This window comes from Lolium rigidum, chromosome 6 (genome assembly GCF_022539505.1).
Source record: "Lolium rigidum isolate FL_2022 chromosome 6, APGP_CSIRO_Lrig_0.1, whole genome shotgun sequence".
NCBI classification, from domain to species: domain Eukaryota; kingdom Viridiplantae; phylum Streptophyta; class Magnoliopsida; order Poales; family Poaceae; genus Lolium; species Lolium rigidum.
This window is the reverse complement of record NC_061513.1, coordinates 251825413-251848108: the sequence shown is the minus strand read 5'-3', so window position 1 is coordinate 251848108 and position 22696 is coordinate 251825413. Positions and strand designations below refer to the sequence as shown.

Here is a 22696-nt window from a genome sequence, read left to right as displayed (position 1 = left end):
TATATCCTCCAAGCCCATCTCAATTACGGCCCATCTCTTGACCCAGTTAAAATCCGGTGATAACATGATGAACTTGGCAGGAATTTGAGCAGCTTGGCGAAGAGGAAGAAGGGGGGTATAAATACCCCCTCCAAAATCCAGCCGTTGGGTGAATTTGGGGGCCGGATTATCGGGTGTAAGTGAGGGGCGGATTATCCGCCCCCCCCGGAAAATCCGGCTACTTGAAAAATCCGGGCAAATATCCGATCCTGATCCAGTATAGTACTGAGCCGCACGTCGAAAAGTCCTTAGCCGATTTTCAGAGGCCGGATATTTTGCAAATATTCGGCCCGGATTATCCGGCCTGGTGAAATTTTTCCTGCTGCATTTGTCTTGTTTTTTCCACACAAAAACAACCACATACATATATATTGTAACATCCCAAAATTCAATAAAAGAGAGAAGAAGAATTTCAGAGATCCAAAATTTAGAACCAACAAAAACTTTTAAATTGCATATAGTGCCCTGCATAGGACTTGTGCATTTTGAGTGATATGCCATGATGAGTGTTTTATTGTTTATGTGATGAGCTCTAAAACCCTAAAGTGATCAAGTGAAGATCACCAATCAAATAAATCAAAAAGAGAAAGAAATCAAAAATGAATAAAACTGTAAAAACCCTAACATATGGCCTATGCCATTTTTGCAAATTTTGACCCTAGACCCATTTGATCTTCACCATTATTTGCAAAATGATATTAAAGAGTTATTACAACTTTGGGAATCAAAGAAATACCATTTAAACCAAATTCAAAAATCAAAATATGCTCACATAGAATAATGGTCATTTTTGACAATTACAATCTGGTCACCACTTTGAGCCTCTATATTTCAAGATTTTTAAACTAAAAAAATTCCACTCTTTGCATGTCATCCAAGTACACAACAAGATGAACAACTTTTGTAAAGAGCATCACATCAAATTCATCTTGGATCAAGATTTATGATCAAGCAAAGAGAGGACTTTGAAACATTTGAAGATTCCCAATTTTCAAAATTTGATCAAACCAGGCCACCATTTGCTCACCACTTGACCTAGCCATGATCACTTGACCCCACCTTACCTAGCCCATGCGTGGAGACGCCATGGACACGACCAGAACATGGCTGGCCATGGCCATGCCGGCCCCGTTTCACCTCGACGCGCCACCCTCTCTCCCTGCCTCTCCAGCCCTCGCCACCTTGCCAAACGCGTCGCCCACGATCTCCTGGGATCGCCCGTACACGTCGTTGAACGAGAGGACGACGCCACGACCCAGACGGCGCGCACCCAGTACGTTCCAAGTACGCCGCCAACGGCATGGCGATGTCACCCGTGCACGGACGCGCACGACACGGCCACGCGGCGTTCGCCGTACCTCGCCGTACCCCGACCACCTCCGCGCGCCCTGGTACCTGCCTCGCCACGCGGAGCTCGCCGGACACGCTGCCATCACCACCTAGCCCCTACGGTCGCCGGCGAGGACGAGACCGCCCGCCACGGCCGCGATAGTACACGCACGGCCCCGACCATCGTACGCCTCGCTTTAACTCACCGTGGACGCTCGTGGATTCGCCGTACCCTCCCGATCGTCGCTGCATCACCGCCTAGCCCTCTTGCTCGCCGGAGACGCCGCGCCCACGACGACCCGCACCATGCCCCGCAGCACCCCCTCCCTCCTATAAATAGGGCACTCCCCAGAGCAACCCCAGCACACCACCATGACCACCGTTCACCACCGCTTCTCAACGCACCGCTAGCCACCTCAATCATTGCCGGAGCAAGCTCAATCGAGTGATCGGAGCCGCGGAAGCCCCGGTGAAATCGCCGTCGATCTAGGCCGCCCCGAGCTTCGCCACTGCTACAAGCTGCATCGCCGTCGTCCACAACGTCATCGAGCACACTGCCCACCCTAGCTGGAGCCACGGTGAGCTCTCCGACCCCCTACCTGAGCCGCCGGTGAGCTTCTCTCTCGCCGTCGACGACGACGAGCGTGAGCCGTTGATCCGCGTTTTAATCCAACGCACCACACTGCCCCGTACCGCTTCGCCGTTAAATAGAGGCTGACGGGTGGAGCCCCCTGTCAGGAAGCCCGCGCGTGCGTGGACGCGTGGTGGGCTGGCCTTGCGCCGTTTAAATCAATTCGGCCCAGTTAGTTTCCCGCCAGGCCCATTTCATTCAAATTCGAATTTCCCAAATCCTGTTAAATTCAATACTGGACCCAACTTTGAAAATTCATAGAATATGTTTGGCTTGGCCAAATTTAACAAACTTTATATTATTGGAAAGCCACAGAAAAGTTCTACAACATGCCACTGGTCCCACCTCAAGACCTGTTGTAGAAATAAAATGATAAAAAGAAGAAGGCAGGGACTTTTTCATATTCAAATAATTATTAAAAATCAACCAAAATGGATATTTAATTATTTCCAACTCCAATAGCTCACATTTGACTTACACTAATTGTTTCTACAAGAAAATGGTGTGGTCACTTTGCATGATCATGCCCTAGTTTAAATAATGGACAATATGGCTAGTTTATTTAAGTGATATTGTCCAAAACTATTATGCAATTCATATGAAGTATTTTACTTCATTTAAATATTGTCCCAAGTGAATTCATGTGATGTTTGAACCCCTAGTCCAAACACTCTTAGATGAAATACTTGGAGATTTAAATCATTTGTAGAGTTATTAAATAGTATGAGGTAGTCTACCTCATTTAAATCATTTTCTCAAATGATGATAATGAATGGTTGACTTAGGTCAATATGAATTCATGTATGATTATTTGAGAAGTTAAATCTTAAGAAGATTCAATGAGAGGAAATTATTTTCCTCAAGAACTAAATGGAAATTAATAATGACATATGTAATGAGAGGAAATTACTTTTCTTCAATAAAGAAAACCAATGCACCTAATTATGTTATGTGTGTGCTTAGCCTAGTTTGTGTGAAGTAATGATGTGCTTAGTATAGCTCTTGAGCTTGTTGAGTGATTATACCTCGTATTCAAATTTAGACGCTAGCATCGGAGAATACCAAGAGGAGGAAGGATTCTACCAAGAAGAGGAAGAAGAGAACCTTGAGAACTACCAAGGCAAGCTAATACTCTTGCGAAGTGCAAAGCCCTCTTTGGGCAAGGCACCATGATTCTTATCTTTCTTAACACAAGCCTATCCCAATATTTTACCAAACAAGTTTTACTTGTTTATTTCCAAGAGTTATTGGGATTAAGTTAACTTGGTCTAAGTGAGTAAGATTACTAGAGTAGCAAAGTTAGTCTCAAGCTAGCCAAGCATTATAGCACCCCTCATGATTAGTGCTAGTGCTAAAATACTAAAACTTGACTACTCTAGATGGGAACATACGACTTGTTGAATTTGAAACCTTGGAATGATGAATCATTCCATTGAATGATTTGAAGTTGAATGTGAACAAGAGAAGATAGTGATTTTTTTTATATAAACCTGATATTGGTTTGAATGCGATACCTTCCCAATTTTGAGTACCCCCACAATACCTGATTATGGGTAGGGCTTAACTGGAAATTTATACACTTTAGTATGGGTTCCCTCTGAACACACATCATAGGGGTTATGCCGAGGCTGCCTCCGTTGTTGAGAAATGATGTGAATTGAGGTGAATTGTACGGCCAAGCCTCGTGCGGTTCCCGGGTTGACAGTTGGTCTTCACCTGGGAGGCCAAGCTCATGGGGAGAGGTGCTCATACTAGGGTTTGTAAGTGAAAGGTTATGGTTGATGATCCGCGTATCGTGTTACGATGATTCGGGGTAATCCCGACGGATGAAATCAAATGTTGTGGCACAAGTGTGCAACCTCTGCAGAGTGTAAATCTATTCGAATAGCCGTGTCCACGGTTACGGACGGTTGGAAAGGCCATACAGTTTCCGGTGTCAGATTTTAAAAATATTGATGAAATGAATGGTGACTTGGTGACTTGTTGAATTACAACAAATGTTGTGGGAATGACACTAATGTTCCCACTTGAGTTAGTTAGCACATGAACAAGTCTTTCTCAAATAGTTGTGCACTAAAATTTGGCCTTATGCAAATTAAACTAAAGCTTAGCATCCCTTACTAAAAGTTGTTAGCACTTACATTAGTGTTAGTTTGCAAGTACTTAAAGTACTTACGGCTTTGTCCCTGGCTATTCAAATGGCCAGAGTATGAAGATGAACAGAACTACCAAGGAGATGACCAGCAGGACGCCTACGACAACTAGGAGCTTTCTGACGTCAAGCGTTGGCCTGTGGACTAGAGAGTTGTCGCGACCCCGGGAGGTAGTAGGCTAGACAAACCCAGACTACATCTGGCGTAAGCCTAACCCATACCTCGAGGGCCTTGCAGGGTGAGTTTCGGTAACACAACAGTGACTCTACGACTCAAAGAGTAATACAAGCTCATAACTGAGCAAAGAACCAAAGTATTACAAGCAGAGGTCACTGACCTGACATCTCATCAATCAACGGAAGCGAAGTTATGCTATTCTAAATAGCAAGATAGCAAAAGGCCTAAGAGGCCGGGAGCATAACGGCGACGTCCCGGCCCATAGATTCTAGGCCGCCACCGGGAATCCCAAGCTACTCGTCGATGTCGACCTAGAAACCTTCATTTGTTGGAGCGACTTCGTCCGAAACAAAGCATGCAAAGCTGAGTACGGGGACTCAGCAAGACTTAGTACAACCTTTTAGCAAAGCTGGTATGCGAGGCTTTATGTGGAGCTTATTTTGCAAAAAGCCAGTTTTCCTTTGTGAAACAAGAGGGAGCAGATGCTCGTCTATTCAGATCATTTTAAAAGGGGATAAGAGAGCGATATCTCTAGCTCTACTGATCATCATATTGAATCCACCGAATCTTCATCATCAGCTGAACCTATCAACTAGGAGCACCCCCTCGATACCCTGAGGAGGGATCCTTAACACACATTGGTTCCAAGTTTTACGATTAGGTTCATGTTGTCTATGATCACAGAATCCATCACCAAGTCGTCCATAACCGTGGACACGGCTTTTCGAAAAGATTTACCCTGCAGGGGTGTACAACTTTACCCACACGCGCCGACCGACTCTTAACGCCACATGATTAACACACTTCCTTGGTGTGCCGGCAGAGGGTGGTCGACCAAAACCTTTCCCTTGCTTCGCCTATTCCATGAGTCAATCTAACTGGGGATCTCCGTCATCGTAGGTAGCCATTCTCCGAGGCGGTCCCGGTCATTGTGCGCAGGGGATCCAGTTCAATGCCTCCAGCATCCTTCACCCCGGCCACGCCCTGTATGATGCACCTTTGAAAACCTTTTCCACGCCTTCGCCATGCAGAATGCCAAATGGAACTCGCAAACTAATTGACTCATGGGTAAGCTAGGCAAGTTCGGGCCAAGGGGTTCCCATGGGCCCCGTGTGGCCGTACGCTCGGTCTTGGTTCCGAAGGCGAGAACCTCGGGTCCTAGTATCGGTGAGAACGAGTCAAATCACCACATCCCCATGTGGCGGCCCATCCAAGCCTTTAAGCATGTTTAATTATCATCACTGATCTTACCACGTCATCCTGCCATACTAGGTTCATTCGCGGTTCTGATTCATCAACCGGATGGATCAGGATTCGTCAACTAAGCATGGCTAAGCATATCCGATATAACAGCTCTAGCGATGCACACATAGCTCAAACCTAGTCTTGCTGGGAGCAGTGGATCAGGGTATTTAGGCTACAAGGACGGTAAATGCAACATACATAGGATAACTATACCTGCCGATAAAACATATTGGAAACGAATGCAATATGTAGAAACCAGAAGTAAAAGCATTTCGAAACCATAATATGAACCAGGCTAGGGCTTGCCTTTGTCCCTGACAAGCCGATATGGATCTTCGAAGATCTCATGCTTGACTTGTTCGTCGATGGACAAGTATTGATCTTCTGTGTTATCGATCTTCATCGTCTCGGGCACTTGCTCTATCGATCGCGAAGAAGCAAACACCGGAAAGGTAAAAGAACAATCAACACATGGCATTGATGCAATGCGCATACAAGAATGATGACATGACATGTTAATGTTAATTAGGTACTGAACTAACCCTAAGACATCATCAATTTAATTGAGGTTCGACGGAATTAGGGTTAGCGATTCCGGAACCTTAGAGGGGTTGATTTAGTTCTTCTAAAACAACTAGGGTTCAAAGTTGCTTAACAATGCATGATTTTGTAACCAAAATGTAGATCTCATTTTTCTGAATTTTTTTGATATCTTATTTGCATTTTTCTGAATTTATATGAAATAGTTATGATTTTTTACAAGTTCCGACATTTTCTGGAAAAACGGAAAACTGCAGAACCCGAAATTAGTATTTTAAACTCTCTAAAAAGATCTCACGTATGCTGTTAGGAAACACTTAGCTTAGAACTTCAGTAGTGTTAGCTTTTGTACTGAAAACATGGATATAGAAACTAGTTCAAACATCAGGCTAAGCTGATTGTTTCCACCGCTGTAGCTGTGTAGGTATTGAAATAGAATTGACACTCTCAACACTAACATATTTTGCTGGTATTTGAATTTCGAATTGGCATATCCCAGTTTGCAAGAATTGCCACAACAAGAAAGGACTTTTTAGTGGGGATGGACATGACAGTACTGGATGTATTCTCAAGGTATTCGTACTGGTCCTTGACTAGGAGGAAATAAGAGATTTGCTGAAACTCCAGTTCAAAGACATGTACGTACAGGGACTATTGTTAGCACATCTCTCAAGTAGAATATACCTCAGGCCAAATCGATTAAAGGATTCTTGTACCTAACACGTTGACAGACAGCAACGAACAAGACATTCGCTCACGCTTCAAACTGAAACAAAACTTCCTACTGTACTACAGCTCTCTACGGCCAATCACGGACTCCACGACTGAGTGCAGACGGGGACGAGGCCTGGAGCGCGTTGGATGCAGGTGAGCACGGCAAAGCAGATGGAGGCGAAGCCAGCCGCAAATGGTTGCCGGAGGCTTGCCGGCGGCAGGCCCGAGCAGCGGCGGACGGACGTGCACGACGCCGCGACGCTACAGAACGCGAGGGAGACCGTGGATGGGTCCGAGCGAACCAGAAGCTCACCAGGAGTACGCAGGTGGCGACGGCGAGGGCGGGGGAGGTCCGTAGCGCCGGCATCGGGCCGGTTGCCGGTGGCCGGACGCGGAGAAGAAGGGCCTAGCGGCGGCGATTCCGGCCGCCCCTCGTCGATTCCTTCGACTGGGAGGATCCTGGCGGCGAGGCGGAGCTCCAGGGACGCTCAGACGGGCTCGGGGAGGCTCGGAATGGCGGGGCGCGGCGGTTGCTGCCGGCCAGGGTTTCGGCCGAGCTGCGGGAGGAGAAGAGGAGAAGGCCAACGCGCGCGCGAGAGGATATGTACGAGGGAGTGAGGCCGTGGCGGTCTTATCCCGTTGGGGAAAGCGGCGTCGGCGGCGGGCATCCCCTCGCGGGATCGACGGCATCGGCAGGGACACGCACGTGTGTGCCTGGCTGGAGGTAGAAGACAACAGGCGAAATTTGAAAAAGGCCCCCTCGATTTTGGGGTTTTCTGGGCTGTTTTGCAACAACACAAATTTTTGCAAGATTTGGTGATCCAAATTTGTTTAGAACATTACCAAAAATATTCAGGGACCTTCCTATATATTTTAGAACGTTCGCACATTCTTGGTTTTGGAAATTTGAACACTTAGAATCAAAGTATGTAAGGACTTGCACACATTAGAATTTCTAAATATTTCTTTAATGTTATTTTCTTAGGAAAAATACATGATGCAAATGATGCACAAACAACCCTAATCTAGGTTTAGCAAAACATGGATGTTACAAGAGTCCCTTTATCCTTACGCTTCCGCTATGAACTTGTGTTTGTTCGTTGATCGATAGATCAACTATTTGTGTAATATGAATCATGTGATTCAAGTTGTAAGACAATATGGCTTGTAATAAATGATGACTATGATATTCAACTATTATGCCTCGCAACAACATTATCCTGGGATTGCGATGAATGACATAATAGGCATCCGGACTTAAAAACCCGGGTGTTGACATATATATATATTATCTGTACCATCTCATCAAACATTAGTGTATCACATATATTGACATCAAACATTCAAAACTTAAACCGAGAGATGTTCTTTCACCTGACCTTGTCTATACTGCCGACAGGTCGACGACTATGATCTCTCCAACTCTCATTGCCAATTGAGTTAGAACTTCTTTGTTGCGAAAGAGTAGAGGCACCTTGTGGATCTACACCCATGCATGAACACCTCTAGGAATTGCAGTTGGCGTTGATGTCGTCCCATCTAAGGGTTTCTTCATCAGAGCACAATCGTTGTCAATCGTCCATTATTCTTTTACAATCTCCTAAGCACTAAGCTTGAAGAACAAATAGATTTGGCTCCACTTCATGAAAAGTTACCTCAGGCGTAGGACTCCAGGCCACCAACATATCATGTTTTTTCTTTTTTTTGCGGGAAAAGAGCTGGTGATATTTAGCGCAAGGTTCTTACAGAAAGATCCCGAGACAAAAGGAAAATACATCGAAGCTCCTCAGCACCCCGTTGACGAAGACGACGACGAAGACGTACCGCTGGCGCGCCGGCGCTGCTGCTCCACACATGCCTTGGATTTGGAGCAGCCCCTCTGCGGACGGGAAGTGGACGAAGCTTGGCCCGTAGGGCCTCCATCCAGCGCTACCGAAGCCAACGCCCTGCACCGCATCACCAGCTCGATTCAGATATTCGAGACCCCAGATAACTATATGGTTTCCTTATCAAAATCTTACCCGCAGCGAACCAATTAACTTCCAGCCACCGATGGATCTCCCCCTTGGCGAGCATCACCTCGTTGAGTTCTTCTTCATGCAACTTCAGTTCCTCAACAGCTCATCCATGTCAACATCATCCTCAGGCTTCCCCTCCGTGGCTCGAGAACCCTCGGCCATGGCGATCGCGAACTCTGTTGTGTGCGAACAAACCCTAACTGTTGAAACCACACCTCCAAGGCCATATAGCTAGGCCAGCTAGCCCCTTGATCAACCCAAGAGGGTGGAGAGATGGAGGGGGTCATGCGTGAGCGAACAACGAAAGACTTCCGCTGACGAATAGGAGTCGCCGTCGGAATCACCAAACCCTAGGTTAAAACCCTAGGTCTCATGTCAGAAACCGGTCAGAGGTCTCTACTGTTTATGGACTGAAACAGTCCAACCGGTAAGAATCAGTCACATGTTGTGCCTGGACGCCTGGTGATTGTTGGGCCTAATCAGTAAATTCTTCGGTATAAGAGCATCTCCAGCCGCGTCCCCCAAAGCATCCCTCAAACAGCGCCGGATCGAGCATTTGGGGGACGTCGCTCCCCAGCCGCGTCCCACAAACGCCGCCCCCAAACTTTTTTAAACATTAAAATACTCTTTTTTTGCATTTTTATTTCAATAGAGAGAAGAAACATTCCACAGACTAATACATAATTCGGAACATGGTTTACACAAACTAAGACATAGTTTGGAACATTGTTTCAAAAACTAATACATAGTTTGAACCATGGTTGACACAAATTAAAACATTGCAAAATTATTGGATAATTAGGTACAATTTCCATGATTAATTCCAGAATATAAAACATAATGACAACAACTACGAACATGTGAAACTCGAACATACTAGATACATTAATCAACATGAGTAGCAGCAACGCAAACGGTAAAGCATCCATCGCTAAACAGATCGAGATATGTCACACGTACCGATCTGGTAGAGGTGGCGGTGGAGGTGTAGCAGACGATGTCACAGCAGTAACGTTGTTGATGACAACGTTGTTGACGACAAGGACGACTGGTCGAAGTAGATGGCGTTGAAGACGACGGTAGGCAGCACCGCCCGACTTGGACGGAAGACGACCCGTGATGAAGAGCTTGAGCAGTCGCGCAGAGCGCTTCCCAAAAACCAGTGTATTTCTGCGGTACCCGGGCAAGAGATTATATAGGACTCTGTTTATTTTCCTGAGCTGCAAAAAGTAAGGAAAGTGTCGGCTCAAGGCTCAATCCACTCACCACGAGCGCGGCGCGCGCGTCGTGACGTGTCGTGTCGAGACGAGCGAGGAGGAGGAGGAGCGCGCGTGTAGCACTCCTATTCTCACCCACTTACTAGTGGTGGAACAACCCACCTTATAAGGTGGTCTAACTTCCTCCCAACTTTCCATGTGGGACTAAACTTCCCACCTCTTGCCATTCCCTAGTGAGCTGCCACCAACTTGGGCTCAAACTCACAAGGCTACCACTAAGTGGGCTTTGAGATTTATAGGGAAAATCTGAAATCTAGTATGGGCCACCAAATGTGGGCCCAATATTTCAACAATCCCCCACCAGATCTCAAATACCCATTTAGAGATTTACCAATACTCATAGCTTGTTTATATACCAGTGTTTCAGCAGAGACTGTTAAGTTGAACTTCCACCTAGAACCTTAAGCTACATCCATTCACACTTGAACAATGGTCTAAGCCTTGAATTGCAAGTTTTGCGTGAACAGGGTTTCACTCAAAGTCATGACCAGTACATGGCTGCCCAGTAGCCTACCCCGCGGGTGAAGCATATGCGTCATACTTCGTGGTCTCTTCATGAGTTTACTAGAGATCACCCAAATCTCATAGATTGCGACGTTTAACAATCGAACTCATATAGGTGTGTTATTTCAAGAATGCTCTGTAGGACAGCATCTTTGCTAAAATAGCCAACATAAACACATTAAGGCTTGTTGCCAACCAGCCTTACAGTCATTGAGAGTTGTGCATCTTCACATAGAGAGGGTTACATAATACTCTCCTCAATTAAACCACTAGTTTGTTCTTCCCAGGTCCTAATTCACGGGATCTCCGATCACAAAGGTTGGGTTAACACTATGGCATAACATCAACGGGTCTCAAACCCATCTCCCTCGATGCACTTTCTATCACATTACGTTATAGTCCCTTTGTAAAGGGATCTGCCAGGTTTTTGTCTGTTTGAATATATGTAACAGTTATTACTCTGGAGTTTCGCAATTTTCTGACAGACTTCAAACGTCTCTTGACGTGTCTTGATGACTTCGTGTTATCCTTAGAATTGTTCACTTTGACAATTACAGTTTGATTGTCACAATTCAAAAGGATTGTCGGAACAGGTTATTCAACCACAGGCAAGTCCATCAAGCGCTCACACAACCATTCTGATTCAACAGTGGTTGTGTCTAAAGCAGTAAGTTCTGCTTCCATAGTTGACCTCGTCAATATGGTTTGCTTGCAAGATCTCCATGACATCGCGCCACCTCCAAAGGTAAATACATACCCACTTGTGGTGTACGGATCAGCTACATCTGAGATCCAATTCGAATCACTATATCCTTCAAGCACAGCTGGGTGCCCTGAATAGTGAATCCCATAACTCATTGTACCACATAGGTAGCGCATGACCCTATCAAGTGCATGCCAATGATCAGTACCCAGGTTTGACATGAACCTACTCAACTTGCTAACAGCAAAAGAGATGTCAGGTCTAGTCGCGCTCGCTAAGTACATGAGTGAGCCAACAATCTGAGAATATCTCAATTGATCTATGACAATCCTCCGGTTCTTGCGTAGTGTCACACTAGGATCATAAGGTGTTGGAGAGGACTTGCTATCAATATAGCCGAACCGGCTCAAGATCTTCTCAACATAATGGGATTGCGTTAGAGTAATCCCACTCTCGTTCTTAATCAGTTTGATGTTCAGAATCACATCAGCTTCTCCCAGATCTTTCATATCAAAGCTCTTTGACACGAAAGACTTGACCTCGTGTATTACTTTCATGTTTGTACCAAAGATCAGAATATCATCCACATACAAACACAGTATAACACCTTCGCTCCCACCATGGCGATAGTAAACGCACTTGTCAGCCTCATTGACAACAAAGCCTACAGAAGTTAAAGTTCTGTCAAACTTCTCATGCCATTGCTTAGGTGCTTTTTTCAGGCCATATAAAGATTTCAGCAGCTTGCACACCTTTCTTTCTTCACCTTTTACTACAAACCCATCAGGCTGATCCATATAAATTTCCTCTTCCAACTCTCCATTAAGGAAAGCTGTCTTTACGTCCATTTGATGAACGATAAGACCATAGGAGGCAGCCATGGATAGTAGTACTCGAATGGTGGTAAGTCTAGCGATAGGTGAATAGGTGTCGAAGTAATCTTCGCCTTCTCTCTGTGTGTAGCCTTTCGCTACAAGCCGCGCCTTGTACTTTTCAATAGTACCATCAGGTCTTAGCTTCTTCTTGAACACCCATTTGCAGCCTACAGGCTTGGATCCATGGGGTCGTTCTGACAACTCCCAAGTTCTATTAGAAAGAATCGAGTCCATCTCATTATGGACAGCTTCTTTCCAGTCATCTGCATCTGGAGATGCATATGCCTCTGCAATGGACGTGGGAGTATCATCCACAAGGTACACAATGAAATCATCACCAAAGGATTTTTCAATCCTTCGTCTCTTGCTCCGTTTAGGAGCTTCATTGTCATCCTTCTCGGTAACATTCTCATGTGATTGTTCAAAATACTCATTAGATGTACTAGACTCGGGAATTATCTCGGTAGAAATTCTAGCAATGCTATGCATATCTTTCATAGGAAACATATTCTCAAAAAATGTTGCATCACGAGATTCCATAATAGTATCAACATGCATATCAGGTACCTCGGATTGAACTACTAAAAATCTATATCCTACACTCCACGGAGCATAACCTAGAAAGATACAATCCACTGTCTTTGGTCCAAGTTTGCACTTCTTAGTAATTGGAATATTGACTTTCGCCAAACATCCCCATGTGTGCAAATACGAAAGTGATGGTTTTCTCCCAGCCCACTCCTCGTAAGGGGTTTTATCTTTATTCTTGTTAGGAACTCTATTCAGGACATGACATGAAGTCAACAAAGCCTCCCCCACCATGCCTTTGATAAACCAGCAGTGGCTAACATGGAATTCACCAAGTCAGTCAGCGTGCGGTTTTTCCTCTCGGCAACCCCGTTTGATTGGGGTGAATAGGGAGGCGTCCTCTCATGAATAATGCCATGTTCCTCACATAATTCATCAAAGATTTTAGGAAAATATTCGCCACCACGATCCGACCTAAGATGCTTGATCTTTCTCTCTAGTTGATTTTCAACTTTGGCCTTATAAATTTTAAAGTAGTCTAAAGCTTCATCTTTAGTTCGCAACAAATAAACATAGCAAAATCTAGTCGCATCATCAATCAATGTCATGAAATATCTCTTTCCACCTTTTGTCAACACACCATTCATCTCGCATAGATCAGAATGTATGCGTTCTATAGGTACCAAGTTTCTCTCCTCGGCCGCCTTGTGAGGCTTCCGAGGTTGCTTTGATTGCACACAACTATGGCACTTAGAACCTTTGGCAACGGTGAAATTCGGAATTAAACTCAAACTGCCGAGACATTAAACCAAAATTAATGTGACATAAACGAGAATGCCATACACTGGTATCATCACTAACATTGCCACAAATATGGTTCACAGACTTATTACTGAAATCGGAAAGCGAAAAGCGGAACAAGCCTCCGCACTCATAGCCTTTACCAATAATTTGTCCAAACTTGGAAACAACTACTTTATTCGACTCTAAAACAACCTTAAACCCATCTCTGCATAGAAGGGAGCCGCTAACGAGATTCTTATTCATAGTAGGGACATGCCGCACGTTCCTCACCGCACGATCTTCCCCGAAGTGAACTTCAGATCTACCGTGCCAACACCACGAACAGAAGCATGTGACCCATTCCCCATCAAGACGGAAGAATCCCGGGCGACCTGGTAAGAAGTGAACATGGATATGTCAGCACACACATGAACATTAGCACATGTATCAATCCACCAACATGGAGATTGAAATACCGAAAGAACAGTAAAGATATTACCGTACCCATCAGCATTGCTCGCGGTCACCGTGTTGACTTGCCTCGCCTTTTTCTTGCGGTCTGCCCTCTCTGGACAGTCCTTAGAAAAGTGGCCAGTCTCTCCACAGGTAAAGCAGCTCAGATCTACTTTGTTTATCATCTTCTTCTTCTTGAAGGTTGTAGTCTTCATAGGCTTATTGAAGGAGGGCTTGTTATTCCCTTTGTTCTTGCTGTAGGGTTTCTTCCGCACCATGTTGGCGCTAGACCGACCCTCTCCTTTCTCAGTATTATCCTTAGCCCGAGCTTTCTCCTCAACATCAAGAGACGCTATCAGATTTTCAACTGATATCTCATGTCTCTTGTGTTTGAGAGTTGTGGCAAAGTTCCTCCATGAAGGGGGCAACTTAGCGATGATGCATCCAGCCACAAACTTGTCGGGTAAGGCACACTTAAGGAGTTCAAGCTCTTTCGCAATGCATCGTATCTCATGAGCTTGTTCGACTACAGAACGGTTGTTTACCATCCTGATGTCATGGAAACTCTCCATGATGTACAGTTCACTGCCTACATCGGTTGCACCGAATTTAGCATTCAGTGCATCCCAGAGCTCTTTACCATTTGTTATGTGCATGTACACATCACACAGACGATCAACAAGAATACTCAGAACGCATCCGACGAAGAGAGTATTGTTTTCCTTGAACTTGTTCTGATCTTGGTCAGATATAGTTCCTTCAGGTAAACCATCACTAACTTCGAACACTTTCAGATGAGTAAGCCAGAGCGTGGCCTTAACTTGCCACCTCTTAAAGTGCACACCGGTAAACTTATCCGGCCTCAGTGCATCAGCAAAACCAGCCATTGTTAACTCAGGAAATTGCCTACAATTAGGTTTTTGGATTGTTGGATAATTAGGCACAATTTCCATGATTAATTCTAGAATATAAAACATAATGACAGCAACTACGAACATGTGAAACTCAAACATACTAGATGCATTAATCAACATGAGTAGCAGCAATGCAAACGGTAAAGCATCCATCGCTAAACAGATCGAGATATGTCGCACGTACTGATCTGGTAGAGGTGGCGGTGGAGGTGTAGCAGACGATATCGCAGCAGTAACGTTGTTGATAACAACGTTGTTGACGACAGGGACGACGGGTCGAAGTAGATGGCGTTGAAGACGACGGTAGGCAGCACCGCCCGACTTGGACGGAAGACGACCCGTGATGAAGAGCTTGAGCAGTCGCGCAGAGCGCTTCCCAAAAACCTAATTCGCCCTCTCCCGTACAGGATCGCAAGGACGAGCGGTTCCGGAGACCTGCTCTCCCGTTCGCCGATGCATGTCGGCGCGCGGGATGCAGTAGGCTACGATGGCGGCGCAAGCAGAGAGAGGTGGAAACCCTAACTCGTTTTTCAGTGTATTTCTGCGGTAGCCGGGCAAGAGATTATATAGGCTCGGGAAACCCTAGGCAACGTGGATCACGCCCACGTCGCACGAACGTTTCGAGTCGGTGGTTACAGATAGCCCACGATCCGGCTAACCCTCGGCTCGAGGCTCAATCCACTCACCACGAGCGCGGCGCGCGCGTCGTGTCGAGACGAGCGAGGAGGAGGAGGAGCGCGCGTGTAGCACTCCTATTCTCACTCACTTACTAGTGGTGGAACAACCCACCTTATAAGGTGGTCTAACTTCCTCCCAGCTTTCCATGTGGGACTAAACTTCCCACCTCTTGCCACTCCCTAGTGAGCTGCTACCAACTTGGGCTCAAACTCACAAGGCTACCACTAAGTGGGCTTTGAGATTTATAGGGAAAATCTGAAATCTAGTATGGCCACCAAATGTGGGCCCAATATTTCAACAAAAATGACGAAATCTAACTAGTGTTGATATCACAGATTTCGTGTGTTCGCTGCCAAGAAAGAACACTCCCAGGCACTCCCAGTCACCCAAACTGGAAAATCCAGCTGGTGATGATAGCCCTGTTGGTCCTTTCGAGGAAGAACATCCAGAAACCTCTGTGCCTATTTTCGCTGTGAAGAAACAACACTCAATCATCCTCCTCATCGGTGTCGCCGTGGTAGTGCCGGCGGCAGCGCGTCTTGTCGAACACCTTGACGCTCATATCGGCATCGTCAAGGTAGGAGAATGTGAGCACGCAGCCGGCTTCGAGGTCATGGTAGCGCGCGAACATCTCCCAGCTGGTGTGGAGGTACATCTTGCCGCGCCCATCGAAGAGCACGTCCACCGGCCACCGGCAGCAGTCGCAGCCAGCCTCCCGCAGATGCAACGTGGCCTGCTCGTTGCCGGCGACGAAGTTGGCGAACTTGTCCGGCAGCCTCTGGATGTCGAGTGGGTTGCCCTTGAGGACGACAACGAACTCGAACAACACTTGCTGCTCCTCCTCCTGCAGGTGCGACATAAAGACGACAACGAGCGTGTAGCTCTGCCACGGCCACGGCCACGACCATGGCCGCGACCTCGGCCTCGGCCTCTGCCTCTACCAGCCAAGGCATCGACTCTTGAGATGGTGGCGGCTAGGGTTGGGGAGGGAGGCGCTAGGGTTTGTGTGTGAGGGACGATGAGAGAGCGCCCTTTTTATAGGCCGGATGGAAGCGGGGGAGCGGTGACGCTCATTAACGCCGGCACGCAGAGATAGGCGCGACGAGACACTTCGCTGCGGCTCTGCGGAAACTGCACCGTTGCTATGCGCCAATAACTTCCAGGTCGGCGACGGTTAGGTTAAACTTCAATGTGCCGCTGACACGTCGGTCCCGCTACTCCTCACCTCGCTTTTCGTTGTGTCCAGCGTGTCTGAAGCATCCCCTGTGTAGCGGGGACCTGCTCGGAGGCCCGGACACCGTATTGGACCACGCCGGACGGAAAGAAACTTTGGGACGGCTGAGAATGATGTGCTCTAAATCCCTTTGGAGACGCGGCTCTAAATCACTAAATTATTTGGGTTTTGCCTGTGCGGTCATGGGCATCGTAAGTCAGAAGCAAATCGCACGATCCCGCTGTCCACAACTTCCTCATGTTCTAAAATCCTGGAAACGGTCATGAAATCGCGATCGTGCGGAACGGAAGGCGGCACCGGCCACTGGCAGGAGGCAAACGCGCAGCAACAACCAGAACCGCGGACACACGAGACCAGGAGGACGGCTGGGACATGGGGACGAAAAATACCACAAAGTACTGTACATAAATATCCATGCTTCTGTTGCTTTGGCTTTAATTTACCGATGCCTCTTCTGCAAGGAAGCAGCCTTACCACTTCCCATCCCAAACAATGCAAAATAGAATTGGAAGTTGGAACAGCTATTTATGCAGGTGCAATTCAACAAACATGAGCTTCTTTCCAACTCCCTAGCTGTACGGTTCAACATTCATTGCTCATTAGTTGGAAAGAAGCACCATGGAACATAAGCAACGTTTTGATGTTTAAACCTCCCTGCCTAATACAACACGGAAGATAGTCAAACGCACGCACACATGCGCACACACTAAAACACATGCTGGAACCTCCCTCCAGGATCAATTCACAAGGGAGCTTGCCAAATATACCTGCTTGAACCGCGGCAAATCAAACGAACCACAAGTTGAGTAAGAATATTAATCGAAGCAAGTCAATATGCATTCAACCTTACTGCCAGTTGACTAATGTCTGCGCAAATTAGATAATAGACAGAAGTTGTCGAATTAAGGGTCTACAAGCGTACTACAAAGCTGACTGCTGCATGCTACATAAAGTCAATCCCCGGGTCAAAATATTGAAAGAATCCAGTTTTGTATCTCAGCCACTAGAACGTAACTCTGGCCAGATACCTGCAGAACAAGCAAAATCACCAGTCAAACCAAACTGTACTATTCAATCAGGAAAAGCTATTGAAACTATTCTCATTAATTTTGTACGACTCACACTACTGTGCAAATTGTGCCAAACGCACCATAATAAATAAATAATCTTAGCATTTAGACAAAACCAACATTACAAACAGAGAACAGTACATAATTTGTAGGTGTGATGCCATACTATAGCCGCTAATTTTAGCAGTTTTTGGCTACATCTAACCTGTTAGAAGCTAAGAGAACAATGGGAAAATGAGGGATTCATGGCGTCATGGAGTAGGAATATGAAGAGAATTTTTTATCAAACATTTTAAAACCAGAATAATCACCCATAAAACTACAATAACTCCAAGTCCAACAATAAGCAACAGTACAAGGTTTAATGAAGGCATACTTTTCAAGTATTGTGATATTCATTAGTTACCTATCTATTACAATGATCCAAAAATAAGCAGCAATGTGATACCACATACTTATATGTTCGTATAAACAAAATAAAATTTGAAATCAGGTGCTCGGGTATTGATAGTTAACAATTAATTTACTAAATGCAAATGACACTATGACTCGATAGACAAACAGCCAGAAGAAAACAATTCACAGACAATGCCGCAGCGAGTGAAGCAAAACCGGAGATATATCTCCAAATCGAAGTGAAGGGTTAGTGGTTCATTTTCTATAACTTGGAATGACAAGATTCTTATCTCTGGGCAAGCACGAACATATGCAAGAACAGGGGAATCACGAAGAGTCCTAACTAATCCTTCATTGGAGGAGCTAGAGGAAGAAGAGCTCACACTATATACTAGAAAGAATTTGGGGAGTACTACTAAGGAGGTAAACTTAAAGCAATTGGATGCAAAGGAGGGCAAACAAAAGAGCACATCCTGAATAGGGGGGGCAGAACATCAATAGAAGATAAGCTTACCTGCTCAACCAACAGATCAAATAGCATATCCAACAATTAATCATCCTGTGTATTGAGCAAAAGCTTTGCCCCATTGTGTCCACCACCACCAACGCATGTTCCTAGAAGCATAAGAAGTCAAACAATGGGTCATGTGGGTTAGAGTACATGGACACCACAACAAGGCCAAGGTAAGGAGCTCAAGGCTTCTTGCCCTATCCTTATGATGCCTCTGAAGCGTTCATATTCCCTAATCCGCTATAATGAGAGCACTACGCTGAATTTGGCCCAAAATCCTAAGCACAAGACACAATGACATCCCAACAAAACGAGGATACATCAACGAGGTAGTTAGATAAATCCATAGCTGTAACCCAGGAAAAACAACTCAGTTTTGATACAACAAACTCAGTTTTTATACAACGATAGTAACAGATAAACATGCCACATCTACGTCTAATTTACTGAATATCCCCAAACAACATATACTCATCAATACCTTAAAAATGAAAAATAGCATATACTCATACTGTTAGCTGCTCGGAACAGAGAAGTTGTCCAGAGCTATCCTGAAGCTCGTTCCACGCCATATTGGAAAAAACAACATACTAACAAACCATGGCAACATAAGTGATTATTATTTAAGTTATCTTTAAATAGATTTAGCATAGAAAAGTGAAATAGAAATCCAAAATGATAATTTTTTCCTATTAATGGACATGCAACATCAAGAGGAGTCCTAGAAGTGATAAGTGAACAACTATTCTAAATTTAGAACCAATCAGTTATTGTGGATTTAAGCCTATTAATAATATCAACCCATACAAAAAAAAACTAGATGAAAGAAATATAATTAGGACTAATTTAGCTTCCAAATGTACCTATTAAGCCAGGCATTTTAGGTGGTTCATGCTAGTTTTTAATGCAGTCAACCTTAAACTGTTGTGTATTTCATCAGTAAAAATAAATGGGACTGCATCTATGCACAAACGTTACCCTTAGACAATTGTTACATTAAAGGCAAGCCATGATGAAATTTTAGTTCAAATATTCTAGAAAAAATCGACAATCATAATAATCATTGTTATTTTGCCAAACAAAGTAATGATTCCTCTCTTATAATGGATATCCATATAACAGAAACCGCCTAGCTGCAGAATATAAAGTAAATTACACATGCCAGTAACATATTTTTTTTCTAGATCATAGTCAATCAATCATTATATTAAAAGACACCACACAGACATCAGAACAAAACATTGCAGAACATCACCACTATATGCTGAAGAGGTCATATGACACGAGTTGAAACTGTTGGCAGCGAATTAACAAACAAAACTTGGTTATTGTGTATAAGCAAGCCATGTTATTACCTGCAGTGTAGACACTTTCGAACGGATAATAGGAAAGAATGATGTTGGCCTTGAAAAGCTTCCTGAACTTCAATGACTGAAGCTTTCTGAACTTCAATGACTGAAGATGGATCATGAAGAGGCCGGAAGATGGATCATGAAGAGGCCGGTAGTTGTCCTCAGAAACACCACATTATTCTCCTCAGCAATCGCTAGTAAGCCTAGGGACCTTTTCTCATCTGGTTTCAGGGAAAGTAGCTTGTCCAGTTCAATAGTTCTTGCAAGCCCCCAAGAAGCAGCACCATCACAGTCGGTCTTCCTCTTCCACAACTGGGCAGTGCAGTCTGTGTATGACACTACGAGGCAACCCAGCCCACCACCCTCGGCCCGCATAATCTTGAAGCATCTGCCCTGGCCACACATATCCAGTGTCACTGGTATCACAGCGAGGCTCTGCTTCACCAAATCAGATTCTAGAATTCCCTGAAATCTCCCAGCAAGCTTCCAGTAAAGGGAATCTCCAGCTAGCAACGAGACATCAAAATAAACCATGGTGGGAATACGGCTCCCATTAGCCTGGTATGTAAGAGGCGTTGAGATGAGATTTCCCCATATGCCTGTCTTTGACGAGTAGACGCAGGCGAGCGCTTGATGTTTGTGGTCTGCCGCTGTCAAGACGACCTGGAAGTACGGGTCCTCTCCGGCAGGGCGAAGCACGGCCCCACTGACCATGCCGATGGTTTTCTCTGAATCGAACGCCGCGGGAACGGCGATGCGTTGCTCGTCGCGGGTGATGGGGTCCCACAGCAGGACCTGGCGGAGCTTGGTAAGGAAGATGAGGAAGAGACCATGGCGACATCCAAGGGGTATGGAGCGGTCGTAGTCGTCGTCACGCTGCAAGGAGAAGCGCCCGGGAGGGATGCAATTGGGGGCCTCCAGGGTAGAAAGGAAGGGACTACCTCCGTACTTTTCGAAGAAGCCGAGGAGGGGCGGATTGCGGCGGTGCCGGAGGCGGAAGCGGCGGAAGAAGCCGGGGTCGGAGACGAGGCGGCGCCAGCGCTTGCAAACGGCGGAGGCCCGCGGGAGGGATGAAGGCTCCGGGGGGAGGCGGAGGAGGATCTCCCAGAGGAGATCGTCGTCATCCAACGGCCCGGCCGCCGGCGAGCGGGCGTGGCGGCGGCGGCTGCTGCTCATCTTGCCCTAGCTAGAGGCATAGTTTTAAAACCCGGACCAATGATCGAACCGGTGAGGCTGTCGGTTCAGGTTTTTACCGGTCGGACCACTGGTTCACCGGTTCATTGTCTGGTTTTTTAGATACAGATTAGTATATTTTTTACATATAAATGATGCAATAGATAAATAATTATGTATGTAAAAATATTTTAGACTTTAAATTTGATGTAATAGTTCACATCATAACATAACAAATTAATAACTTTGCCGTGTCCAAGACGACCAAGTACCTACACACCATTTTTTTAGAGGTCCTCCGCGGGCCTCCGCCGTTTGCAAGCGCCGGGGAGTACAGTTTACAAAGAGGACCTCTAAGAAATTTGAAGCTACAGACAAGCCCTCTACTTTTACAACCAGGACCCTCAAAGAAAAACCAGAAAAGCAATCAAGTCCCTTGCCACCTTCCTCGCGTCGGAAACTCCGGTTGCGGCCGGCAGGCGCACCGCCAGGGGACGAAACCACTTGGGATGCAACCACCGAAGAGCGCCGCACTTCCGGAGATGAAGGGCTTCCACTTTGGCACGCCGGCCGGGAGGTTGTTGATGAGATGACGCCGGCGAAAGATCCAGAAGATCGGTCGAGAACGCCAGAGCTCGGAGCGGCCGCCATTCGGCCATAGAAGTCGACGGCAGGACGATCGGAGGTCGTCGACGAAGCGCCGCCGAGTATGTGCTCCAAAGAGTAGAAGCAGCCGATCTTCCCCATCGCGCAAATCCAACAACATCCATCGTCCCACCCCTTCTTCCTCCATCTCCATGATGGCAAGAAAAAGGATGTAGAACCATAGATCTGGCCAGATCCGCACGACCCATGGACGTGGGCTTATTGAGAGAGGAGCCCCGGCCAGATCCGTCTCCTTTCTTCATCCACCATGGACGCCGGAGCGAGAGTCGAATCCGCCATGTCCCGGCGCGCACGCCGGCGCTAGGAGCGAGGCTCAAGAACGGCATAAAGCCAAAGCTCCACAAGGGTAAACACGATCTAGATCTAAACCTAAGCCTACTACTACTATATACAGCCCGCACCACGCATCCACCTCGTCGCCGGCCGGCATCGCCGTCGGAGAAGAGAGAGGAGCGGGCCGGGGTCGCCCTACAGGCGACTCTCAACTGGACGGAGGGAACGAGAGAGGGGGAGAGGAGAGGAGAGGGGGGTGGGGGAAAATGAGAACAATCCTGGTGTGATGAACTGGTGGGCTCGAACGAGTGGCCACGGTGGGGAGTGAAGTGAAGTGCGTTGTCGGCCCAAAGGAACACTGAAGACTCAGAAAGAGTACACTACACTTATCACGCGAAATTCACTTTTGAACTGTTCTGTGGACCTAAAGAAATTTCCCCCCTCCCACCGCTCTCACCTC

At 46.2% G+C, this 22696-nt stretch overlaps 1 protein-coding gene across 1 annotated transcript; it reads right to left on the bottom strand.

Annotated features, from left to right (window-relative positions):
* Positions 1–17610: 17610 nt before the first annotated feature.
* On the bottom strand, positions 17611–21300 carry LOC124663945. Its single transcript, XM_047201572.1, has 4 exons — positions 20251–21300; positions 20128–20203; positions 18776–18876; positions 17611–17823 (listed from the first exon to the last, which is right to left on the bottom strand). Exons 1-3 carry the CDS (start codon positions 21298–21300, stop codon positions 18812–18814), a joined length of 1191 nt encoding a protein of 396 aa, XP_047057528.1. The 3' UTR covers positions 17611–17823; positions 18776–18811.
* Positions 21301–22696: the final 1396 nt, after the last annotated feature.

Bases quoted from the DNA above. Each gene is read 5' to 3' on its own strand.
- LOC124663945 (XM_047201572.1), bottom strand. From the start codon at position 21,300: ATGAGCAGCAGCCGCCGCCGCCACGCCCGCTCGCCGGCGGCCGGGCCG. The intron at 20,204-20,250 runs GCCTCTTCATGA...AGAAAGCTTCAG, and splicing joins TCTTCATGATCCATCTTCCG to TCATTGAAGTTCAGGAAGCT. The intron at 18,877-20,127 runs GTAATAACATGG...TTATGCTTCTAG, and splicing joins CGAAAGTGTCTACACTGCAG to GAACATGCGTTGGTGGTGGT.